At 42.9% G+C, this 21,978-nt stretch overlaps 1 protein-coding gene across 3 annotated transcripts in view; it reads right to left on the minus strand.

Annotated features, from left to right (window-relative positions):
- The window catches only part of GALNT18 (polypeptide N-acetylgalactosaminyltransferase 18), a 449,323-nt gene that overhangs the window by 11,470 nt on the left and 415,875 nt on the right, over positions 1-21,978 (minus strand). The window contains exon 11 of one of the 3 annotated variants that reach the window (XM_021001956.2): positions 18,676-19,133. The exons of 1 other annotated variant lie outside the window; for it this stretch is intronic. In XM_021001956.2, coding sequence (XP_020857615.1) covers positions 19,068-19,133 — 66 coding nt within the window. In that variant the 3' untranslated portion in view covers positions 18,676-19,067. One more of the 3 variants, XM_021001953.2, reaches the window with a different exon arrangement.

Genomic DNA, 21,978 nt, shown 5'->3' on the forward strand with positions numbered 1-21,978 from the left:
AAACATTTGGGTTAGAAGGGGCTTTGGGTATCATCTCATCCTAGTCCACATTGCACTATTACAGTAGGCATTTAATGTTTCTTGACTCACTTTTTAATGGAGCTTTAAGGTTCAAAAAATACATTCCTCATAACGACCCCATAAAGAAGGTACAATATGATTATTATTATTCTCATTTGGTAAAAGGGAAACTGAGACGCAGAGCAATTAAGAGATTTATACATGGAGGCTTAGTAAGCGGTACAACTGAGGTCTGAACCCAAGTGTACTGACTCCAAGCCAGTGCCCAAGAGGCAATGGATAGAGAGCTGGGAAGTCAGGAAGACCTGAGTTAAAATTCAGCCTTGGACACCTACTAGCTGTGTGACCCTGGGCAAGTCATTTAACCTTTTCTGCCTCAGTTTCCTCAACTGTAAAATGGGTGTTGTTGTGAGCTTCACATGAGATAACAATTTTAAAGCGTTTATCACAGTACCTGGCACATAGCAGGTGTTCTACAAAGATTTATTCCCTTCTCCTTCCCCTATATAACTCCATCTTCTCAACATCTTTCTTCTCCTCCTCCCACTCTCTCTAATCCATCCTTCACACAACTGCTAAATTAATCCTTCTGATGTATAGATATGATTGCTGACTCCCTTGCCCTCAAATCTTCAGTGGCTCCCCATTGCCTAAAGCATGAAATACAAACTTCTTAGCCTTTCAGTCATTTCTTTTCAGCACCAAGTAGGATTTCTTACTTTCAAAGGCCAAGGGGGACTGATTAGGGTAGGGAAGGGGGAGGGGTGAGTAGGGTATTCAGCTACTACCTTGTGAATTTGGGTAAGTTACAACCTCTCTGAGTCTCAGTTTCCTCCTCAGTAAAATGAGGGTGATTAACTGGAAAGGCTTTTCTTGCCTTCCCCCACGGAACAGACTTCTCTTATTTTTACTTCAAGCACCTCCCATTGGCCAGTCTGGCTGGCTGGGGGAGGGCAGAAGGGTGACATAACTAACCAGCAGCTGCAATACTGAGCTCACTGCAGAGCCTCTGAGGTTCCGTTCATTTGGCAATTAGCCAAAGAGGTCTGTGGGAAGACTCTTATGGCATTGTTATTTAAATAATTAATTGTAATTTAACTTTTAGAACTGCAGAATTTAGGAGCTGGAAAGGACATTAGAGGTCATCTGATGCAAACGAACCCTCTCTTTTTACTGAGGCCTTAGGAAAGGAAAAGGGCTTGCTTGCCCAAAGTCACACAGTCAGTCAACAAGCATTTAAGTGTCTACTACGTGCCAGGTACTGTGGTAAATTATGGGGAAGGAAGGAAGCAAACAAGCAATTAATGAGCAGTCACCACATGCCAGGGACTGTGCTAAGTATTTTGCCAATATTTTTTATCCTCACAACAACCATGGGAGGTGGGTGCTATTATTATCTCTGTTTTACAGTTGAGGAAACTGAGGCAAACAGAGGTTAAGTAACAGGGTGACAGAGTTAGTAAGGGTCTGAGGTAAAATTTGGACTCAAGTCATCCTGCTCCTGGCCTCATGCTCTATCCCCTCACTTACTGCACCACAGAAAGGTAAGAGACCCCCTCTGTCAAGCAGCTCGTGGTCCAATGCCACAGAAAGCTAGTAACAGGTCAGATTAGACTCCAGTTCTTCTGAACTGGAGTCTGGAGAGCAAAGGCCCTATCTTGCTCCCTCTGTATTAGAGGTGGCCTGAGAGTGGACGGAGAGCTATCCTCCCATCCCCCCAATCTGGAAGCCTCAGTTCAAAGGCCTTCTCTGACACAGCCAATGGCATCACCCTGGCCAAGGCAGCTGACCTCTCAGTGTCCTCCCTCCCCTCCTGATTCTCCAAGACTGTAAATTACAAAGAAGGTACCAAGTAGAGAGAGCTTTTCCTCAAGAACTCTCTATACCAAAGAAATTACAGGGCCAGTTTTCAAAAAATCCCTCTTGACTTAGAATATCTTCCCTCTCCCTTTCCACCTGCTGAAATGCCCTATTATTCTTTAAGGCCCCACTCACATGTTCACCCCACCTTTGAGGAGCCTTCTCTTATCTGACTGGGTGATAAGGACCTTCTCTCTAGGACCTTACATCAATCAATAAATCAACAAACATTCAGTAACCCTCTACTGTGTGTCAAGGGCAGCTAGGTGGTGTAATGGATAGACTGGCCTGAAGTCAGGAGGACCTAGTTCAAATCCAGCCTCAGACACTTACTAGCTGTGTGACCCTGGGCAAGCCACTTAACCCTGTTTGCCACGCCAATGTCTTTGCCAAGAAAACCCCAAATGGGCTCATGAAGAGTAGGACACAACTAAAAAACAACAACAACTGAAATCTAAACAGAATGAGGAATTGGTATTTATCTCACAATGGATAAAATGTTAGTCCCAGACTCAATCTGGGTCTCAGACACTTCTAGTGGTTGTGTCCCTGGGCAAGTCACGTAACTTTGCCTCAGTTTCCTCATCTGTCAAATGAGCTGGAGAAGAAAATGGCAAACCATTCCACTACCTTTGCCAAGAAAAGCCCATATGGGGTCACAAAGAGTCAGAATCAGCTGAAGCAACCAAAGGACAGCTGTGTGCCAGGCACCACACACTAGGTTTCAGAGATAAAGAGACAGCGAATGAAAAAACTCTGTTCCCAAGGATCTAGAGACTAGACTCAATCTATTTGGCCCCAGAGGGAACTGGCAGCAGTGACAAGTTGTAGATGGGGGCAGCTAGGTGGCAAAGTGAATAGAGCTCTGGCCTTGGAGTCAGGAGGACCTGAGTTCAAATCCAGCTTCAGACACTTAACACTTACTAGCTGTGGGACCCTGGGCAAGTCACTTAACCCCAATTGCCTCACTTAAAAAAAAAAAGCAAACAGAAAAGTTGTAGAGAGGCAGATTTCAGCTCCATGTCAGGAAAGACTGACTTCTATGGAAACAGAGACAGCTTGAAATCAAGGTGCATGTAATAGGTTCTCCTTCCCTAGAGGTCTCTAAGCCAAGGCTAAATATTTGGGGGTATGTTTTTTACATGGGATTCTTGTTCAGGTCTGGAACGGACTAGTCTCCTAACCGGGACATTGTTTGATTATGTTTGAATAGTGTTGGGCATGATATCTTACACTTAGTTGACATCCAGTTGAGGCTTGTTGAATTAATTGGGCCCTGCTTACTTATTTATTAAAGCAGACTTGCTAGGACCTCTGTGTGGAGAGGTTGGTCAGCAATTAGCATTTGAAAGCAATAGCACTCCATTTTTCTCATTTGGACTAGCCTAGTCCCAATGAATCCATAGTCAGATATGCAAGAGGATATCCATGTTGCCAGTGTAGACCCTATCCATGACAAAGGTCCCAGAAGAGGCTCTAGGAATTAGTGATCATGCTAATTATCTCCTCCAGGGACAGGTACAAGTGGCAGAGAAGGAAACCTGCACTTACCTAATTTATCCCTGTTCCATTACTTACTACTTGTGTGTCTTTGAGCAAGCCACTTAAATTCTCTTAGAAGCAGATAGCTTCTAAGGTTAGTCAGTTGGTTGGTAAGCATGTGAGCCAGGCCATGAACCTCAATCTATTAGTACTTTGTCCATTCAACTGTGCTGCTTCTGGCTTTCTGCCAAGAGCTGGAAAGGATCTTAGTGGTCATCTAGTTCCACCCTAGGAAGGATCTCCTCTTCAATATCTATGAACAAGGTATGACAGCTTGTGTTGTGCTTTCATATGGGTGCTGCATTTCTATTTTCAAGACACTGGCAGAAACTTTAATTATTTGTAATGATACTTCTCTCCTCTCTTACCATTCTGGGCCGAGAGAAAAAACATAATTACTTAGCTCAGTGATTGTATAGGTATGAAGTGGAATACAAACCCTTCCTCTCCCCAATAACAATCAGGCTGATTCTTAATTGGCTAAGAGTGAGTTTGGGATTGTAAAAGGGACCAACTAGCTTGATGCATCATGCCCAGGAAGGTGAATCTTAAGTTGCTATGGGAGAGGAGGATGTTTTCAATCTAATATTTTATTTTTTTCCCAATTACTTATAAAACTAATTTTAACATTATTTTTTTCATATTTTGAGTTCCAAATTCTCTCCCTCCTTCTCTTCTCCCCCTCATTGAAAAGGCAAGCAATTTGACATAGATTATGCATGTGTAGTCATGCAAAACATACAGGAGAGTGTTTTAGTGTGAGTGTTGACAAAGAAGTCAGTTGCTTAAAGAAAATGCTAGGCTTGGATGAGACAACTTAGATTTTAAGGACCACCCAGTTAAGACGTAATGGAATACTGTTGTGTCATAAGAAATGATGAGCAGGCAGATTTCAGAAAAAACCTGGAAACACTTATATGAACTGATGCAAAGTGAAGTGAGTAGAAGCAGGAGAACGCTATATGCAGTAACAGCAACATTGTACGATGATCAACTGTGAATGACTTAGCTCATCTGAGCAGCGCAATGATCCAAGACAATTCCAAAGGGCTCATGATGAAAAACTCTATCCACATCCAGAAAAAGAACTGATGGCATCTGAATGCATATTAAAGCATACTATTTTTCACTTTATTTTTTCCATGTATTTTTTTTTCCTTTGGGTCTGTTTCCTCTTTCACAACATGACTAATATGGAAATATGTTTTACATGATAGCACATACATAACATAGCAAATTGCTTACCATTTTAGGGAGGGGAGAGGGAGGAAAGAAGAAAATTTGAAATCTAATATTAAAAAAAATGAATGTTAAAATTTTTCTTTACGAGTAATTGGAAACAATACTATTAAAATTTGTATTCTCAATAATCTTTCCCTGGTGAATTCTTTGTGAATGTATATATTTTATTTTCTCTGGTGAATAAATTCTAAAAAAGTGCCTGCTAGGTGTCACAGGGCAGAGAGTGTCAGACTTGAAGTAAGGAAGACCTGAGTTCAAGTTCTGCCTTAGATTTTAACTGTATGTCCCTAAGCAAGTCACGCAATCTCTCTCTAGCCTCAGCTCCCTCATCTATAAACTGAGAATAATAACAGAACTTCTGTACGTTTTTGTTAAGGATTGAATCAATGAGACAATATATGGAAAGTGCCTCACAAATCTTAAAGGGCTATAGAAATGATACCTGTTATTCTTATAGTCTGAAGTTTGTGAAGCTAGGTGGGAGAAGTGAAAGATGGCATGTAGGTCAGATGTGTGCACAAATTTATAGTGGCAAGGGCAACAAATGGGAAAGGTAATTAGAGATCAGATGGCAACACCGAAATTAGGAAACCAAGCCAGCTAAAACATATAGAAATTTAGGGTGCTCACTGCCTGATCCCTCAGAGATAAGGCAGGCAGGGGCTGTTTCTGTCTCCTGGCTACTCTGGCATAGTGCTTTATGTGTTCATAATATGTGCTTAATAAATGTTTGTTGAATGCTTGCTGTTGATGAGTTAAAGTCTTACAGCCAAAAGTGAAGGTCTCTTGGATTGGTGCCAAGGGAAAGCCAAACCCAGTCAACCCTAAGCTCAGGACTGGAGCTTATAAGTGCGGCACTGAAGGATTTTAGCCATTAGACCTAGTAGTTTCTAGTGCCATTAGAAGAACACCAAGCTCAGATGAGCATACTTCCCAAAGAAGTCATCTAGCCTATGCTAGAACGTCTCTAGTGACAGCAAACTCACTACTTTCAAAGTGGGCCATTCTATATTTGAACAGTTTTTCTTATTACAAAATTCATCTCTCTATTGAGCCAAAATCTGCCTCTCTATTGAGCCAAAATCCTCCCCCGCACTGGTCAATATTTTTCCCTTTGCAACCCAGAAGAAATAGCCAAAGCTCCCGTCCATACGAAAGAATTGGATAGAGTGAACGTGGCGTTGGATGGAGTGAACGTAACAAATCCCAGAATACTAAAATAAAAGCGTATCCCTTGAAGTCTGGATGAGGTCAGGTTTGACTAAACAAGGGAGTTCTTCTTTACCCAGCGGGGGAATAAGCCTATGAAAACCATCACTTCTCACAGTGATAATTTCAGGATGAAAATATAAAGAGGTTCAAGAAGAATTTAGATACATTGCTAAATAACACATCCATGGTGCTGCTTAGGACTATTGGAGGTTTAGGACAACAATGCCTTCCAGGAACTTCCCTCTGGTGCCTAGTGCAGTGCCTGATACATAGTAGGCATTTAACAAAGGTAGGTATTTAACAAAGGCTTTTGATCTACTGGTGTCTCAGGCTGAGACAGAATATTGATCTGCGAGCTAGGGGGCAAGAGGGCAAAGCTCTTAGTAAAATTCCACAGTACTCTCTGCCTCATATAATAAAGGAAGTGAAAAAAAAAACAGTGCCCCAAGACCTAGCCAGGTTATGTTTCTCCTTTCTCATGGTGATTTTGAGTGAAGCCTTAAAAGCATGAAATTCATGCTGGAGCCTGGGAAAAAGCAGGTATGTGTCCATTTCTCATCATCTGTCTTTGCCTTCCCTACCCTTCCTGATAAACTAGTTCTGTTCAAGATGTCTTTGGTTGCCCCTCAGCCCCAAACACAACATAGAAAAAGCAGGTAGAATCTATTCTTTTGGAAACATAGGAAATATAGTCTATAGGGAAGTAAAAAATATATGTATGAGGAAGAGATGGGCCAGTCACAAGACGGAATGAGAAAAGGATACCCCAGAAATGCAGTTTTATTGAGAGCTGATTCATAGGATCAAGGGCCTGAGGCAACATTATGAAAAAAAACTCCTTTAGAGTGCCAAGATGGTGGCCAATCTATCAGAATGTAGATGTCGGTGTCACTGAAGTGCTGGGGAACGTACTTAAGTTTATCTAAGATATCATCCCTGACCTCAAGGAGCTTATAGTTTAACAGCATCTTTTAGAATCTCATATGGCCTTGACCAGTGCCAAAATAACCAGTAAGGCTTTGAGTCACTAAGTCATGAAATTTTATTTAATTTGTTTAAAATTTAACATAAATTGTTAAGTCATGAAAGGTAAGACCATCTGGGGTCCACTTTAGGTGGCTGGGGCTGCAGCTCTACTGAATTGATCATAGCTATCTAGTTGGATGGCTGTTTACTAGCATCAAGTCTTTGAGACCCTGGACCATAGGACCCTGGACTTGGCTGGTTCAGAACCAGAGACAGCTCTTTGTTGTTGTCCGCAACTAATGAACACTCTTACCATTAGGAATAATCTTGGACAGCTGCTTGGTACACATAGCCTCCCCCAAATCATTTTGTAGAGCCTTGCACGTGAGTCACAGAGAGATTTTTTTCATCAAATGTGACTTTTTAGCGTCAATATTCGACATTTCCATGGCTCACCTTACAGTACAGACAAGAAGCTTAGAGGGGTTTGCAAAAACACAAGAGAAGAAACAAAACAAAACAACAAAAAAACCCCAACTGTTTTTATTTGTTAAAAATAAAATCAGTGTAGGAGATGCTACGTTAAGATATGCAAATGCATATCTGCCTTGTAAGGAAAGCCGGGAGAATTGCACTAGATTACCTTAAATTAATTCAGCATGAGTGTCTCTGGAGTTTAAATGTGGTCCTCCAGAGGGTAAATAATGCATAATGTGAAACTTGAGGGAAAGCTTGAAATGCACCCATTAAAAGCTCTTTTTGTCCCAGCTTGTGCACAGGAATATCCAACTTAGTAGGATCTCCATGTGATTTGCCAGGATTAAAACCTGTTACTAGGAAATTAGCTCCAGTGGCATACTTAAATAATGCTCGACACATCCCCTGCCCCCTGCCAGCCTTAGTAACAACTAGCAGTGGGCAATGACTTGCAGAAGCATTCTGGGTTTTAATAAATATTGATTATTTTTCATTATGCGAAACACTACATACTTTAATTCTTTAATAACAGGCGAGCCAGGCTGCATTGGTTCTCTAAATTAAGACTTTTTTTTAAAAGTGAAAATGTGAAATGTTTTTTTTGAAAGTCTGCTTCAGTAGCATGGGCAAGGACATGGCCACCAATGGGATGAGAGGCCTTCTGATTAGAAATATGCTAATTGGAAAAATGCTAAAATGTTGGGAATCTTCCCAGCATCAAGATTGCTATCATTAATGCCAGACTACTTTCATTACAGTGCTCTAAGAAAAGAAAGAGACTAGGAAGGGGGGGAGGGGTCAAGGGCCCTTCATGTCCCTTTCAGGTACAGAGCAGAGCCAGAGTTAGGACAAGGCATAGGTGTGTTCACTCAGCAAGGGGCAAAGGATATGTTGTCTTCTGCTACTTATTATTTCTGGAGGTCCTGCCCTCATGGGACTCAACTCATTCAAAACTAATACTTACATATATTTATGTATATATTTTGGGGATAGAAGAGACTAAGAGATTATATGGTGCTGTCTTTTCATTGTCCACATGAAGAAACAGGCCCAGAGAGGAGGAGTGAGTAGCTCTGAGTCACATGGCAAATTAGTGGTGGAGCCTAGACTTGGGACCCTATTTTCTGGGTCCTATGCTTTTCCCATTTTATCATAGTATATTTGAACCCATGGACTTGCTGAAGTTAAATGGGGATACAACTAGACTTCAACTGTGACCATGCCATGGTCATAAACTTGTATCTACTTAATATGTATCTTATATACTCTTATTGATGTGCATGGTTTCTCTTTCATTAGAAGGTAAGCTCCTTGAGGGTACAGACTGTTGTGCTTTTACTTTGGATCCCCAACATTTATTTAGCATGTTAAAGAATAGCCTATAGAGGAAGATGGGCCTAGGCTGCTAACATTCCCTCTCGATGTAGCATCCAACCTGAAAATCATGTGAAGGGGCAGCTAGGTGGCACAGTGGATAGAGCACTGGCCCTGAAGTCAGGAGGACCTGAGTTCAAATCCCACCTCAGGCCAAACACTTGACACTTACTAGCTGTGTGACCTGGGGAAAGTCACTTAACCCCAATTGCCTAAAAGTAAAAAAAAAAATCATGCGAAAGCTGATCACTGGGGAAGATCCTTAATTTTACAGATGGGGAAACTGAGGCTCATAGGGAGTTAGGCAACTTCCCCAAAGACACACATATAGTAACTGCCAGACATGAGATTAGTCCTCTGACTCCAGATCCAGTGAATTGAGAGGACTCAGTTCAATTCAACAAACATTCATTGAGCACCTGCTATGTGTTAGATGCCAAGGCTACAAACACAAAATCTTAACAGCCACTGCCCTCCAGGAGCTTATGGTCTATGGTGGTGGTGGTGATGATGGGGAGAAGAAGGACAACACTACAGCTGCTAACTAGAGAAATGACCTATCCACTGACCTACCAAAGTGGACAACTGAGGCTGTGTGCCAAGAAGCCACTCAAAGTAAACATTTCTATCTCAATGCCAGAAATTTTGAATAAAAACAACTGCTTGTCCATAGTGCTTTATGGGTCACAAAGTGCCTTCCTTGCAACAACCTTGTGAGCCAGGTAGTGCAAGTTTTATTACTCCCATTAAACAGTGGAGGAAACTGAGGCTCAGAGACAGGGAATGAGTTGCCTATGGATATCTAGCTGATCAGTGGAAAAGACAGGCCTTATCCAACCATGTCTTTTAATTCCAAGGCCAAGGTCCTTTTCATTATACCTTCTTGGCCTCTTTCTCTTGCCAGTGGTGTGAGGGGTGGGGGGAAGGATTCTTTAGTTTAAGAATTAGTCTGATGAGAGCCCAGACACGTGAGAAGAAGTGATCAAAGGGCTGAAGTGATGGGTTTGGACACACAGGACTGTTCACTGCCTCAATGTTAGACACTTAGAACTTGCTGGCCACCTCTAACAAAGCATATATTGGGCACAAGACATTTTAATTAGCTCTTTCTTGATGAAATCTGGCAGTAGATCTTCCTACTGACAGTTACTATTTTTACTATAATGGGCCTTTTTTTGCCTACAGGCAACAGAGCTGGTGCCTCCTAGCAGGGCAGCTCATGGTGCCTTGGGGAGCAGAAATAATCAAGCAACCCCACCTCCCTGCAGCTGATGGATGAGCTGTACAGGGGGCACTGGAGATTTGGCTGGAAGTGAGGCATGCACTGAAATGGCCACCCATAGTGGCATTGTTCTCATTTTCTCACAGGGAGCCTGTGCAGTTCACCTTCCAACCCCCACCCCTATCTGTACCCCTTCGTTTTTTAGCCATCACCAGCATAGGGAGATATCAATATGAGGTCAGCGTTCAAGTGTGTGATTGAAGTTTAATTGATACAATCATAGGATCACAGATTGAGAGCTAGAAGGAAAGTTAAATGAGTAGCTCAAGGTTACAGAGGTGGTAATTGTCAGATGTGGGATTTAACCCATCTGACTTCATAAACTGTTCAAGTCCAGGGCTCTCAATGGCTACTGTTATTCCATACACACTTTACTTAGCTCTCCTGGTCATTCCTCTGTCTCTACATTTTTTCATGAGCTTGGCATGTCATTTATTTTTGCCTGGAAGGGCCCAGCAGATGCCTCCACAGATGAAGGCTTTAGAGGATTGTGGGAGCCTGAAGTCATGGACCAGAATATGCCAGGATAATGGCATGACCAACTCCAGATTTTCAGCATCAGTAACAGAATGACAAACTCCAGTTGGGTCCCCCACCACACTGTCTAGTATCATACAATTGACCACATCTTTTGTTTCTCTGCTGTAGCATAGGAGAGAGAACATTAGACTCGGAGCCCATGGTTTAAATCCTGGTTCTGTTATTTACTGTGTGACCTCTCTGGGTCTTAGTTTCTTCATCTGTAAAATAAAGTGGCTAGACAATGACTTTGAAGGTCCCTACCAGCTCTAAATTGGGATCCTGGGATCCCAATGAACTGACACAGAGTTCAAGTCCTGACCAGAGTGTCGATCTGGGATGGCCTCAGAGCCCTACCACAGGGTAACTAGAAATGAAGGGTTAACTGCAATCAACTCAGACTGGAGACTGGTGGAGGGCAGCCAAGCGTTGGGTGATTGGGAGCTCCTGGAAACATTACTCAGAGATACTAGCTCTAAGCAGTATAGTGAGGTAGAAAGAACAATGTATTTGGCATTAGAAGACCTGGATTCAAGTCTCAGCTCCAATCACTTCACTCACCTGAGTCTCAGTTTCCTCATCTGTATAATGGGAATAATAATACACTCACTACTGTCTCCTTCTCACACTGCAGATCAGATGAGGTAATGTGAGAAATTTCTTTAATAATTCAGTATCATTTTTTACAGTTCTGAAGAACTTTGATATGTGATAACTCGTTTTATCCCCATTGTAATTCTACTTTTTAAATATTTATGTATATGTCTAAAGTTTCCATTAGACTATAAGTTCCATGAATAGGGGGCATAACAGCCTAGATTTAAAGCCAAAAGGGACCTTAGAAACCACCCAATTCAACTCTTCATTGTACAGAAAAGGAAACTGAGGTCCAGAGATACTAAACGATTTCCCCAAGGTCATACATGTAGTCACTGGAAGAGATGGGATTTGAACCCAGTCTCTCTGACTCCAAATGCCTTGCTCTTCCTATGCTGCTGCATCATCCTCAGGGACCCTGTCTCATTTTATCTTTGTTATCTCTCCCAGTTGCCAGCACAGAACTCTTAAAGCTTAACAGATAGTTACTGAACTTAATTAAGTTTGGTCAAGGCATCAGCTCGGCAGATGTGGATCTGAACTGTCAGTGGTAATGGAGCTGGAAGAGAGCAGCTTCCAGGATGGCCACTTCCTTCACGCTGGGAGCTTCCTTCCTGGATTGGTTGCCATGGGTAGACTCATGCAGTCTCTGCTCATACATCAAACCATCATCGTTGGAGGCAAAAGGCAGGATAAACCTCACAACAAGTTTGAGGTGTGTCTGGAGACAAACTAGACTGAGTGCCCAAATATGAGTACACAGCTTAGTTACAAATTCCTGCTTAGCTCCTAAATCTAAGTCATGTTCTCAGTCCCAGTCTGCTTTAATTTCTGATCCTTTATAAGAGGGGGTCCTTTCTAGCAGGTATAAGGTCTACCTCCTGTGCTTAGATCAGGATTACTTAATCCAAAATCACAAATGAACCATGCTGTTTGGAAGTCTGTTTCCAGTACCTAGAATCCCTTGAACTAATCTCACCTGGGGCACTCACCCTAGTCCAGGGGTTCTCAACCTTTTTTTGTGTTATAGATCTTTGATGGTCTGGTGAAGTCTATAGACCCCTTGAAAAGGTTGGGGTAGCCTATGCACCTCTTTGGCAGTCTGTGGAAGCCAGACTGATGAATACGATCGAGATTGCTTCTACAATGAAATTAAATAACACAAACGAAAGTTCTTTGTGAATTAGGAGAGAACGATTCTATTAGGTGGGACTGCTGGTCTTTTCACAGGCGAGGGCAGAGTGAAGGTCTAGGGGGGTCCAGGAGCTTGTTCTGCTTCATACCAGAACATACATACTAATAGCATGATGTAGTAGATAGAGCACTGGGCATTTGAAATCATAATGATGTGGGTTCAAATCTCCCCTTAGATACTTGCTAGTTGTGAGACCTTGGATAAATCATTTAATCTCTCTAGACCTCATTTTCTTCATCTGCAAAATTAGGGGTTAGACTTAAAGGCTTCTAAGGTCCCTCCTAACCATAAGCTTCCTGTTGTTTCCACTTTCTGGATAACATCACTACCTCCTCGTCCTCATCTGAAACTTGGACTTCATCTCCAGAATCACCTTGGGTTCTGATAGGTGATCTATCTCACCTAAATCCAGGTCTCTATTGGTTGTAGGGATTATGCTGCTCATGAATGGTCACATCACATCCTGGGGATTCTACAAGGTGCTATTGCTCTGGAACCCACATACACAGCTTGCTCCCTACACAAAGATACTCAGGGATGGACACACACACAAATACAATCACTCCTACAAAGGACGGGTCTAGTGAAGATGTTTGCCATCATTGGTGATTCTAGGAACCTGACTAGCAAAGGGAAAGGACAGAAAGAGGCCGGCAGAGGGCTACTTCCATGCTAGTTGAGAAGCATGTGTCTGTATATATACAGTCAGAACTTATATAGGGCTTTACAGTTTAAAAGGTGCTTTACCCACATTATATCATTGGAGCCTCACAACAATCCTGTGTGTTAGGTGCTATTATTACCCTTATTTGGCAGATGAGGAAACTGAGGCTGAGAGGTAAAGTGACTTGCCTAGGGTGATATAACTAGTAAGTTGGTGTAGCAGGATGTGAACTCCAGTCCTCGTGACTACAAGTCTGGCACTTTATCCATTCTACATGACCTCCCTCTGTGTGTATTTGCATAAAGAGGGTGTCCCAAAAGTCTTAGTGCAGTTGTGCTCTCAAAGCTTAAAATTGCACTAAGACTTTTGGGACCCAAACTTTGCATGCCAATCTGCCTCTGTGCTTGCACATGACTTATTCATGTGTGCACAAGTCTGTCTGCACATGTATATCTCAAATACACTGATCAAGCAAACTAACCAATGTAAAGCTCTTTACAAACCTTAAACCACTACATAAATGGTAGCCATTATTATTTTCTCCACGTGCATGCCAGTCTATGAGCCCCTGTGCATGCATCTATTTCCATGAATGTATTGCAAAATCTCTCAGCTGTGGGAGGAACCTCAGAGGTCATCTATTCCTTCCTGACTTTGAAAAAGAATCTTCTCTGTAACATTCACCATCATTCATGCCTTCACTTTCAACCTCCCATGACAGAGAGCCTGGGGCAGCCCACTGCATTTGTGAACAGCTTGACTGGTGAGTTAGATTTTCCCTCACATCCCTCTGCAGTTTTCCTCATTTCTCTAGGTCTGCCCTCTGGGCCCCAAAAGAACAAATCTCATTCCCCTTCTACAAGGACGACCCTTAGTGTTTGCTGATGAATGCCATGGGTGAATTGGGCTGTGCCTTCTTGTATATATGCATACTCATGTGTGTTTGTGTGTGCCTGTACCCAGAGATCAGAGCTTGGCTCTGGGGTATTGTTGCATTTTTATATGTTGGGGAACAGGTTGTTGGTAGGCACCACAAAGCAGAAGATGCCAGCAAAATGTCCAAGGAGACAAAGATTCCCTGTGTCCTCAAGAAAACTGGCAGAGCTGACTAGCACGGAAAAGCTGGAATTTGCTCAAGAAAGCAAAACTCAACATGGGCTCTGGAGCTCCATGCTGGGCTCTGAGATTGTATTACTTCCCCATCTTTTCCTAAGCTGCTAGCAAAGTCACTTGAAGAGCCCAAGCCCTGTCCCAGGTAAATGAAGGGGAGGACGGCATGTCCAAACCTAGGCTAGGAAAGTCCTAGAGTGGCAAGGGAATCCTTAGAGGCCAGTCAGAGAATGGCATCAGGAAGGAAAAGACAGACATGGTGGCCACCCCCACAAGTTCTGGAGGCCAGGCCAGGTGGGGAGCAACACACAGGCTGAGAAGGCACACAGACATCATGCAGCTGGATAGATGCCTGCTCAAATGCCTGCTCCTTGGTAAAAAGGGCAGCACAGATTTGCATTTCATGACCCTTTAATCCAAGCCCCTCCCTGTGGCCAAGCCTGCTTCCCTGGGGAGAAGTCCCCAGGCTTCCAATCCAATTCCTGAATAGCTTTCTGCTCCCAAGCTAGCATCAATGCTGGTCTCTCTCCCCTAGCTTCCTGAGTCAGGGTTTCCTGGTATCATGAGTCTTTCACATTTGCAAGGTCAGTGAAATATTTTACACATGTCCTAGCCCAGGCTAGTGAAATATTCTACACATAACCCAGCACATTTTCTGTCTCTGCTCCTAACATGGGCTCAGGTTCAGAAGCCAGGTTCATCATTAGTGCAAATCTTGTCTCAGATGCTTACTACCTGTGTGACCCTGGGCAAATCACTTGGCCTCTCCCAGGCTCAGTTTCCTCATCTATAAAAGGGGGATTATCTATCTATCTATTTATCTATCTATCTATCTATCTATCTATCTATCTATCTATCTATCTACCTACCTACCTACCTATCAATCTATCATCTCTCTAATCTATCTGTATCTTCCTCCATTGGGAAATGCTTACCCAAAGCTCTTCATGGGTTGAGAGTTCCTCACCTACAATTGTAGATGCCGAATTCTGTGCACGTGGTCAATCACATACTCATAGGATCAGAGACAGTAAATTTCTGATTATCCAAGATGAACCAAGGAAGCAGTGATGAATAAAATCTACACTTAATTCCCAAGCCTTGCTTTAGCTCTACCTATTGAATTTAATTCAATTCACATTCACATTCAGGTGGTACAGCTGATAAAACACTGGACTTGAAATTAGGAAGACCTGGGCTCAAATCCTGACTTGGATGCTTACTTTTTTTTGGTGACTCTGGGCAAGTAATCCACTTAATTTCTGTGTCTCAGTTTCTTCATTTGCAATTTGAGAGGGGGAGGAGGAGATCCAATGTAAAGGTTTCTGTTTTCCTTCCAACTCTAAATCTATGATTCTACAGTTCTAGGATATTTACTATGAAGTTGCCAAGTGCAACGTGCTGCTCTTGGACTAGGGGAGGTGTAAAGGTGTGTGAGGCAGGGTCCTCTATTCTTCTATCTCCATTGTTTCCCTTATTGATCTCACCTGTTCCCCCAGCTCCAGTGCTGACCTCTCCACAGATGAGATCTGAATCTATGCCTCCATCCCTGAACATCATCTTACATTTCCAGTTGCTTGCTGAATTACCACCAGGACCTTGAACTTGACGTATCCCAGACCGAATTCATCCTCCTGCCCACTAAGTGCATATTGTCTCCAAATCTACCCATTCCCATTGGTGACCCCACCATCTTCCCAGTCACTCAGGCTCAAAATCTTAGCGTCCTCTTTGATTCCACTCTCTCCCTCACCCCTACATCCAATCAGTTGCTGAGTTGCCTTGTTGAGTTTTTCTCCATAATCTCTTCTGCATGGATTCTCTTCTCTCTGTTCTTGTGACCCTAAGTCCAGTTCAGTCCTTCACTCCCTCCTACTTGGACCACTGGAACAGCTTCCTTATGGGTAGTGATGACTGGAGTCTCTGCTTTCACCAATCTTAAGAACACAGGATCATAAATTTGGAGGTAGAAAGGAGCTTCACGATTATTTAGCCCAACCCAATCCTTTTACAAAGACATTCAAACCTAGAGGCACCCGAGGTCATACATTGGTGAAGTCATAGGACCAGGATCTTCATCCTTAACATCAATCCCTGGGTAATCTTTCTAATGCATAGCTCTGATCACACCACCTTTCTACTCAAGAGCCTTCAGTGGCTTCCTATTACCACCTGATCCTGGTATTCAAGACCCTCTGAAAGCTGGCTTTGACCTTTCTTTCCAGCTTTCTCTCACACTATTCCCTCCGTGCACTAGTCATTCTCAACTGGATTATTCATCTTCCCTACTTGTCATCCTACCCTTTCCTGTCTTCATGCCCTTGCTTACACTATTCTTGTTGTTTAGCATGGGCAGCCCTTTGCCTATCAAAGTCCCTCCCTGCCTTCCAGGCCTGGTTCATGTGCACCTGACTCCATGAAGGCTCAAAGTGATCTTCCCCTTCTCCCATTTGTCGCACACTTCTGGTTTTTCCTTTGCACTTCTTACATCCTGTCACGTAACATAGTGCTTTGTATATAGATTGTGTTCCCCATAAGTTCCTCAAGATAAACTGCAGATCTGAATAGTTTGACTCTTCTGCTCGGGAAGCTTTAGTGTCTCCTATTGCGTCTAGGATCAAGGACAGTCTCAGCCTAGCATTTGAAACTCTTTACAATTAGGCTTCTACCTCTTTTTCCAGACTTATTTCACATGAGTCTTCTTCCTGCAATGTCTGCTTCAGTCAAACTGGACAATGAGCTTTTCTTCAAATTCAGCATCCCATTTCTGCTTGCCTGCCTTTGGCTGGACTATCCCCATGCCTAGCATTTATGGCACTTTAAGGTTTATATAATGTGCATCAATGGATTCTCACAACAGCCTTTTAATGTAAGTGCTAGTTTGTTATTGTTCAGTCATTTTTCAGTTGTGTCCAACTCTTTGTGACTTCATTTGGAGTTTTCGTGGCAAAGATACCAAAATGGTTTTCTATCTCCTTCTCCAGCTCATTTTTTTTAAGATAAGGAACTGAGGTAAAACAGGGTCAAGTGACTTGCCCAGGGTCACACAGCTAGTAAATTGTCTGAGGCCAGATTTTAACTCAGGTCTAACTGACTCTAGGCTGAGCATTCTATCCATTTCATTATCTAGCTGTCCCTTAGACTTTATAGCCAATGCTTTTTTTTTTATTGTTTTGTTTTCCTTTGGTGCCACAGTGCTCTTGAAGGCATGACTGCGATTCCATGCAAGGCAGGATCTGAACTCAAATCTTCCTGATTCCAGATCTCACACAATCCATTGCACCATCTGTCTGTCTTTACATTCCTTCCTCATTTTGGCCTCTTAGAATTATTAGGTTGCTTCGTTGTTGGCTCAGTTCAGATGCTAATTCCTAGGGGAAGACTTTCCTGACCACCAAATAGTGGGAAGCCGCTGAAGGTTTCAGAGGAAAGGAGTTATGGAGTTAGTTTGGAAGCACCACTCAGGAGAACAGGAGGTCAGTTAGGAGCCGGTGCCTTGGGGACCGGGAATTTTTCATTCTTTTCTTTGTACACAGTGCCTGGCATATAATAGGTGCTTAATCTATGCCCATTGATTGATTGCAATGGTCTAACATGAGCAGGGCTCAGGGCTACATTTGCATCAGCACACTGGCTGCCAGGCATTTTCCCTCTTGCTTGGGGCCCCTGCTTACTTTCTCATGTTAGGTTATACATGGGAACAACATTTTGGAAAGGCTGAGGAAATCGCTGGGAAATTTGCAGAAGGCTGTGACAATAGTGTCAGTGAGGATATGATCTGGTAGACATCAGTGGGCGTTTCTGATAGGCTTTCACAGAGAAAAGCTGGTGTTCCACTTGCTGTAGAATCCTGAATTCATAAGCTTTGGGAGGGTGTCTGTAACCTGATGCACAGAGTCAGCAGGGTTGGAATCAGCTCAGCCACTGAAATCCCATCTCCCACATCAGGAAGTTCTGCTGCCCTTAGCAACAACCAAGAAGTAGAAATGTCTGTTTTTCTTAACCAGAAAGAATTCCGTTCCTCTCCAGTGATGCTGCCCAGAGCAGGGAGGCTAGAGATGCCCAGAGGGCGATGGACACCCTTTAACCTTCCACCTGCCCCCTAGAGGGATGCCAGGGGGATCAGGTGCCACTTGAGACTTTATCTTTTAAGCATCCTCAGAAGAAAATGTGGCCAGTGCACTTGGCCCCCAGGCTTTGGCATGTGAGCCCATCCTAATCAGCACCATTAAATACAGTTAAAGACACAAAAGTGCTTACCTGAGGAGTTCAGGGAAGAAGAAAGGCCCAAGGGATTCTGTCCTACCCCTTTCATGGGCTCAGAGGAACAAAGACATAGCCCTGATTTTTTATAGTAATGATTACAAAGCATTTTATTACCCCCAGATGAAGAAAATGATATTCATTAGGGGGGAAGTGAACTTGCGTAGGGCCATGCAGGTAATAAATATAGCTGGGATTTGAACTGGGGTCTCCTCACTCTGAGTCCTACTATGCTCATCCCAGGGCATTCTGCTACATATGATACTATAATTAAGTTCAAATGCTTGGAGGACTAGCACCTCCTAGCATAGTGTTACACACTCAGTAGGTCTTTAGATGAACAAAATTGAGTCAATCACCAACAAGCTTTTATTAAGCACCTACTATGTATTAGACACTGCCTAAGGCACTAGGAATACAAAGGTAAAAATCAAATAGCCTCTACCTTCAAGGAGCTTAAATTTTATTAGGGGAAAGAACATTAAAATAGAAATCTATGTGTAAGTTTTGTACGTGTTTGTATCTGGATTTATAATCCCGGCACTTGCCAGAGGTGGGACACCATGGATGGGGAGCTCAAGAGAAGGGTGTGAAAAGCCATCTTCAGGCAGCTTTTCCACACTGGAGACATTCCTATTTATCTGGAATACATTAGAAGGGTTGTTTGGCCTGGAAGGAGAAGGATGGGTGAGATATCCTCTGCATCCCCACTTCTATAATTCCATGGTATTTAGTGTCTATGTTCACCGTATTCTGTCTGGCACCAAACATGTCGTGGGTGTTCTGACCCTTAAATAGCAGCATGTATCCTATGACATAGAAAAAAAAGAGGAGTTGAGGCAACTAGGGACATTTAGCTTGGAAAAGAAAAGCCTTGGGGAGATGAAATATCTGTCTTCATGTGGATGAAATAATGATTAGAAACTATAGATAAGCAACATGTTACCATGGGAGGGAAAGCACTGGATTTCTGGTTGGCAGGACTTGGGTTCAAATCCTACCCTTTCCTTGCTGTGTGATCTTGGACAAATCACTCTCTGGACTTCAGTTTTACCTTCTGTAAAATGAAGGGCTGAACTAGATAACCTCTGAAATTCCTTTCTGGTCTGTATAAATGATTGTAGAAGTAGATTTAGGCTCAATGAAAGAAAAAACATACTAACAATTAGAGCTGTCCAAGAATATAGAATAGGCTTTCGCATCACTAGAAGCCTGGGGACCATAGACATAGAGCTGGAAGTGACCTCAGAAGCGATCTAGCCCAACTCTCTCATCTTTTAGATGATGAAACTGAGTCCTTGAGAAGCTAAGTGACTTGCCCAAGGTCATACAGCAAGAAAGACTCAAAGCTGGAACTCAGGTCCTGTGACTTCAAATCCAGTACTCAAAGGTAGGATTTGAAGCCAGCTCCTTTGGCCCCAGTCAGGGTTTTTTCCATTGTACCATTCTATTTCCGTTCAAGCAAAGACCAGATGACTGCTTGACAAGACTATTGTAGGAGAGATTGCTGTTCAGATACCACCTTCACTGGGTGCTTTCTGAGGTTCTAGGACAGAAATGAGACAGCAATGGCTTCCCTGGCCTGAGATAGTTCAGTCAATGGTAACATTGCTCCTTTCTCCTCAGCCTACTGCATTGTGCATTTGGAATGTCATAGGTACAACCCAATGGTTCTGCCTGGCACTTGGGATAGTCTAAGTGGACAGGCTCATGTATAGAGAGGAAAAACCCTGACCTCAGCATCACAGAACACAAATTCATGTTCTCGCTTTGCCAATTTTCATCTAGAAAATTAAGAATTTATAGTTATAAGTCGTTTGATCCGGTAGGAAGGAGATGCAGGCTGCTGATGTTCGTGTGACTCAATCAGGCAGAAACCTGAGCCCACGGGACCACTGGAGTTTGGGCCACGGATCATGTCTTGCCTGGAAAAGGTTGGCAGATGTTGATGGCTAGGCAGTCCCTTGAGGAAGGGGAAGGGCATCTCTACCGAGAGCAGAGGAGGCAGTGTTAGGAGGATAGCAAGCATGTGCTGAAAATCCGGGCAGGGTTTGTACCTGGTCGTCTGCAAAATACCAAGATCCTTGGGCTAAGATGAGGAGGAAGAATAGGTGCAAGGGGGGGTGGTGATGGTGATGGTGGGGATGATGATGGTGGTGGTGGTGATGGTGGGGATGATGATGGTGGTGGTGGTGATGGTGGGGATGATGATGGTGGTGATGGTGATGGTGGGGATGATGATGGTGGTGATGGTGATGGTGGGGATGATGATGGTGGTGATGGTGATGGTGGGGATGATGATGGTGGTGATGGTGATGGTGGGGATGATGATGGTGGTGATGGTGATGGTGGGGATGATGATGGTGGTGATGGTGATGGTGGGGATGATGATGGTGGTGGTGGTGTTCAGACCCACAGGAATCCCCAGGGTATCAGGAAGTCAAAGTTGATGATGTATTAGGGAGCTGGTTGTTTATCTGACTCGACTTGATTCTATACTTCTTAACTGACACTGATTGGTTTGTATGCTTATTTGTTTTTGTTGATTTGGGGGGGGGGGTTAGGGGCAGGTATCCCCTGCTTCTTTTTGGTGGTAATGCCCCCAGATAACCATGGTCGGGGTTTGCCAAGCTTCCTGATCCAGCCACTCCCATCAGGCTTTCAACACATACACCATGAAATACAGGCCCAAGGATAATTCAGGTTCTTAACCTGGGGTCCATGGACTCCCAAGAGTGTCTGTGGATAGGTTTCAGGGAGTCTTAGATGGGAAAAACTACCTCTTTATTTTGGCTAAATTTTGGTTTTCTTTATTATATATCTTGTGTTATTTTTTTTTACATTTAAAATTTTTATTCTGAGAAGGGATCCATAGACTGCCAAAGGGATACAAAAACCAAAAAGGGTTAAGAACCCTTTATCTATTGTTTTGGTAAAGAAAAAATAAATACAGGAGAATTGCTATAGGGCCCCTTAAACCATAATGTCTGGGTCTCAGTTTCTTTGACCCTTTTCATTATGTGTATAAGGATATGGTTTTACTTCTTACAATTTGAAAGTGCAAGTGCTTCCTTCCTCACTCTCTGGAATGTAAATGAATTGATCTTGCTTGCTAGAAAATATATACATGCCTACACACATTTAGATGCAGCTATATTAATAATGAAGGCCTTTCTCCTCTTGTTAGGATCTTTATGCATTAGCAGTTTATTCCCTGTCCCTTATAGACTCTGAGTTAGCATTCATATAGAGAGTCCCAAGGGAATAAAAACCACCAACTTCTCTCTAAGGCTTTTTAGCCTTTCTTGGGGATCCTATTGGCACTAACTAGGACATTTAGAACTGGCAACTGTCCTGTATAACTATACCATTTTATTTGTTTGTTGAGGTAGCCAGGTGGTATAGAGTCAGGAAGCTGGAGTTCAAAGCCTACCTCAGACACTTAATAATGTAATCTTGGCCAAGGCATTTCATCTCTCTCTACCTCTGTTTTCCCATCTGTAAAATGGAGATAATAATAGCACCTACCTCACTGTACTGTTTGTGGGATCAAGTGAGATAACATGAAAAGCACTTTGTAAAACTTGAACCATTATCTAAATGGTACCTATTATTATTTCTTATTTTCTCTTTCACTCCAAAAGCCAGCTGAGA

The sequence above is a fragment of the Phascolarctos cinereus genome, unplaced genomic scaffold, assembly GCF_003287225.1.
Source record: "Phascolarctos cinereus isolate Bilbo 61053 unplaced genomic scaffold, phaCin_HiC Scaffold_9;HRSCAF=440, whole genome shotgun sequence".
Taxonomy (NCBI): Eukaryota; Metazoa; Chordata; class Mammalia; order Diprotodontia; family Phascolarctidae; genus Phascolarctos; species Phascolarctos cinereus.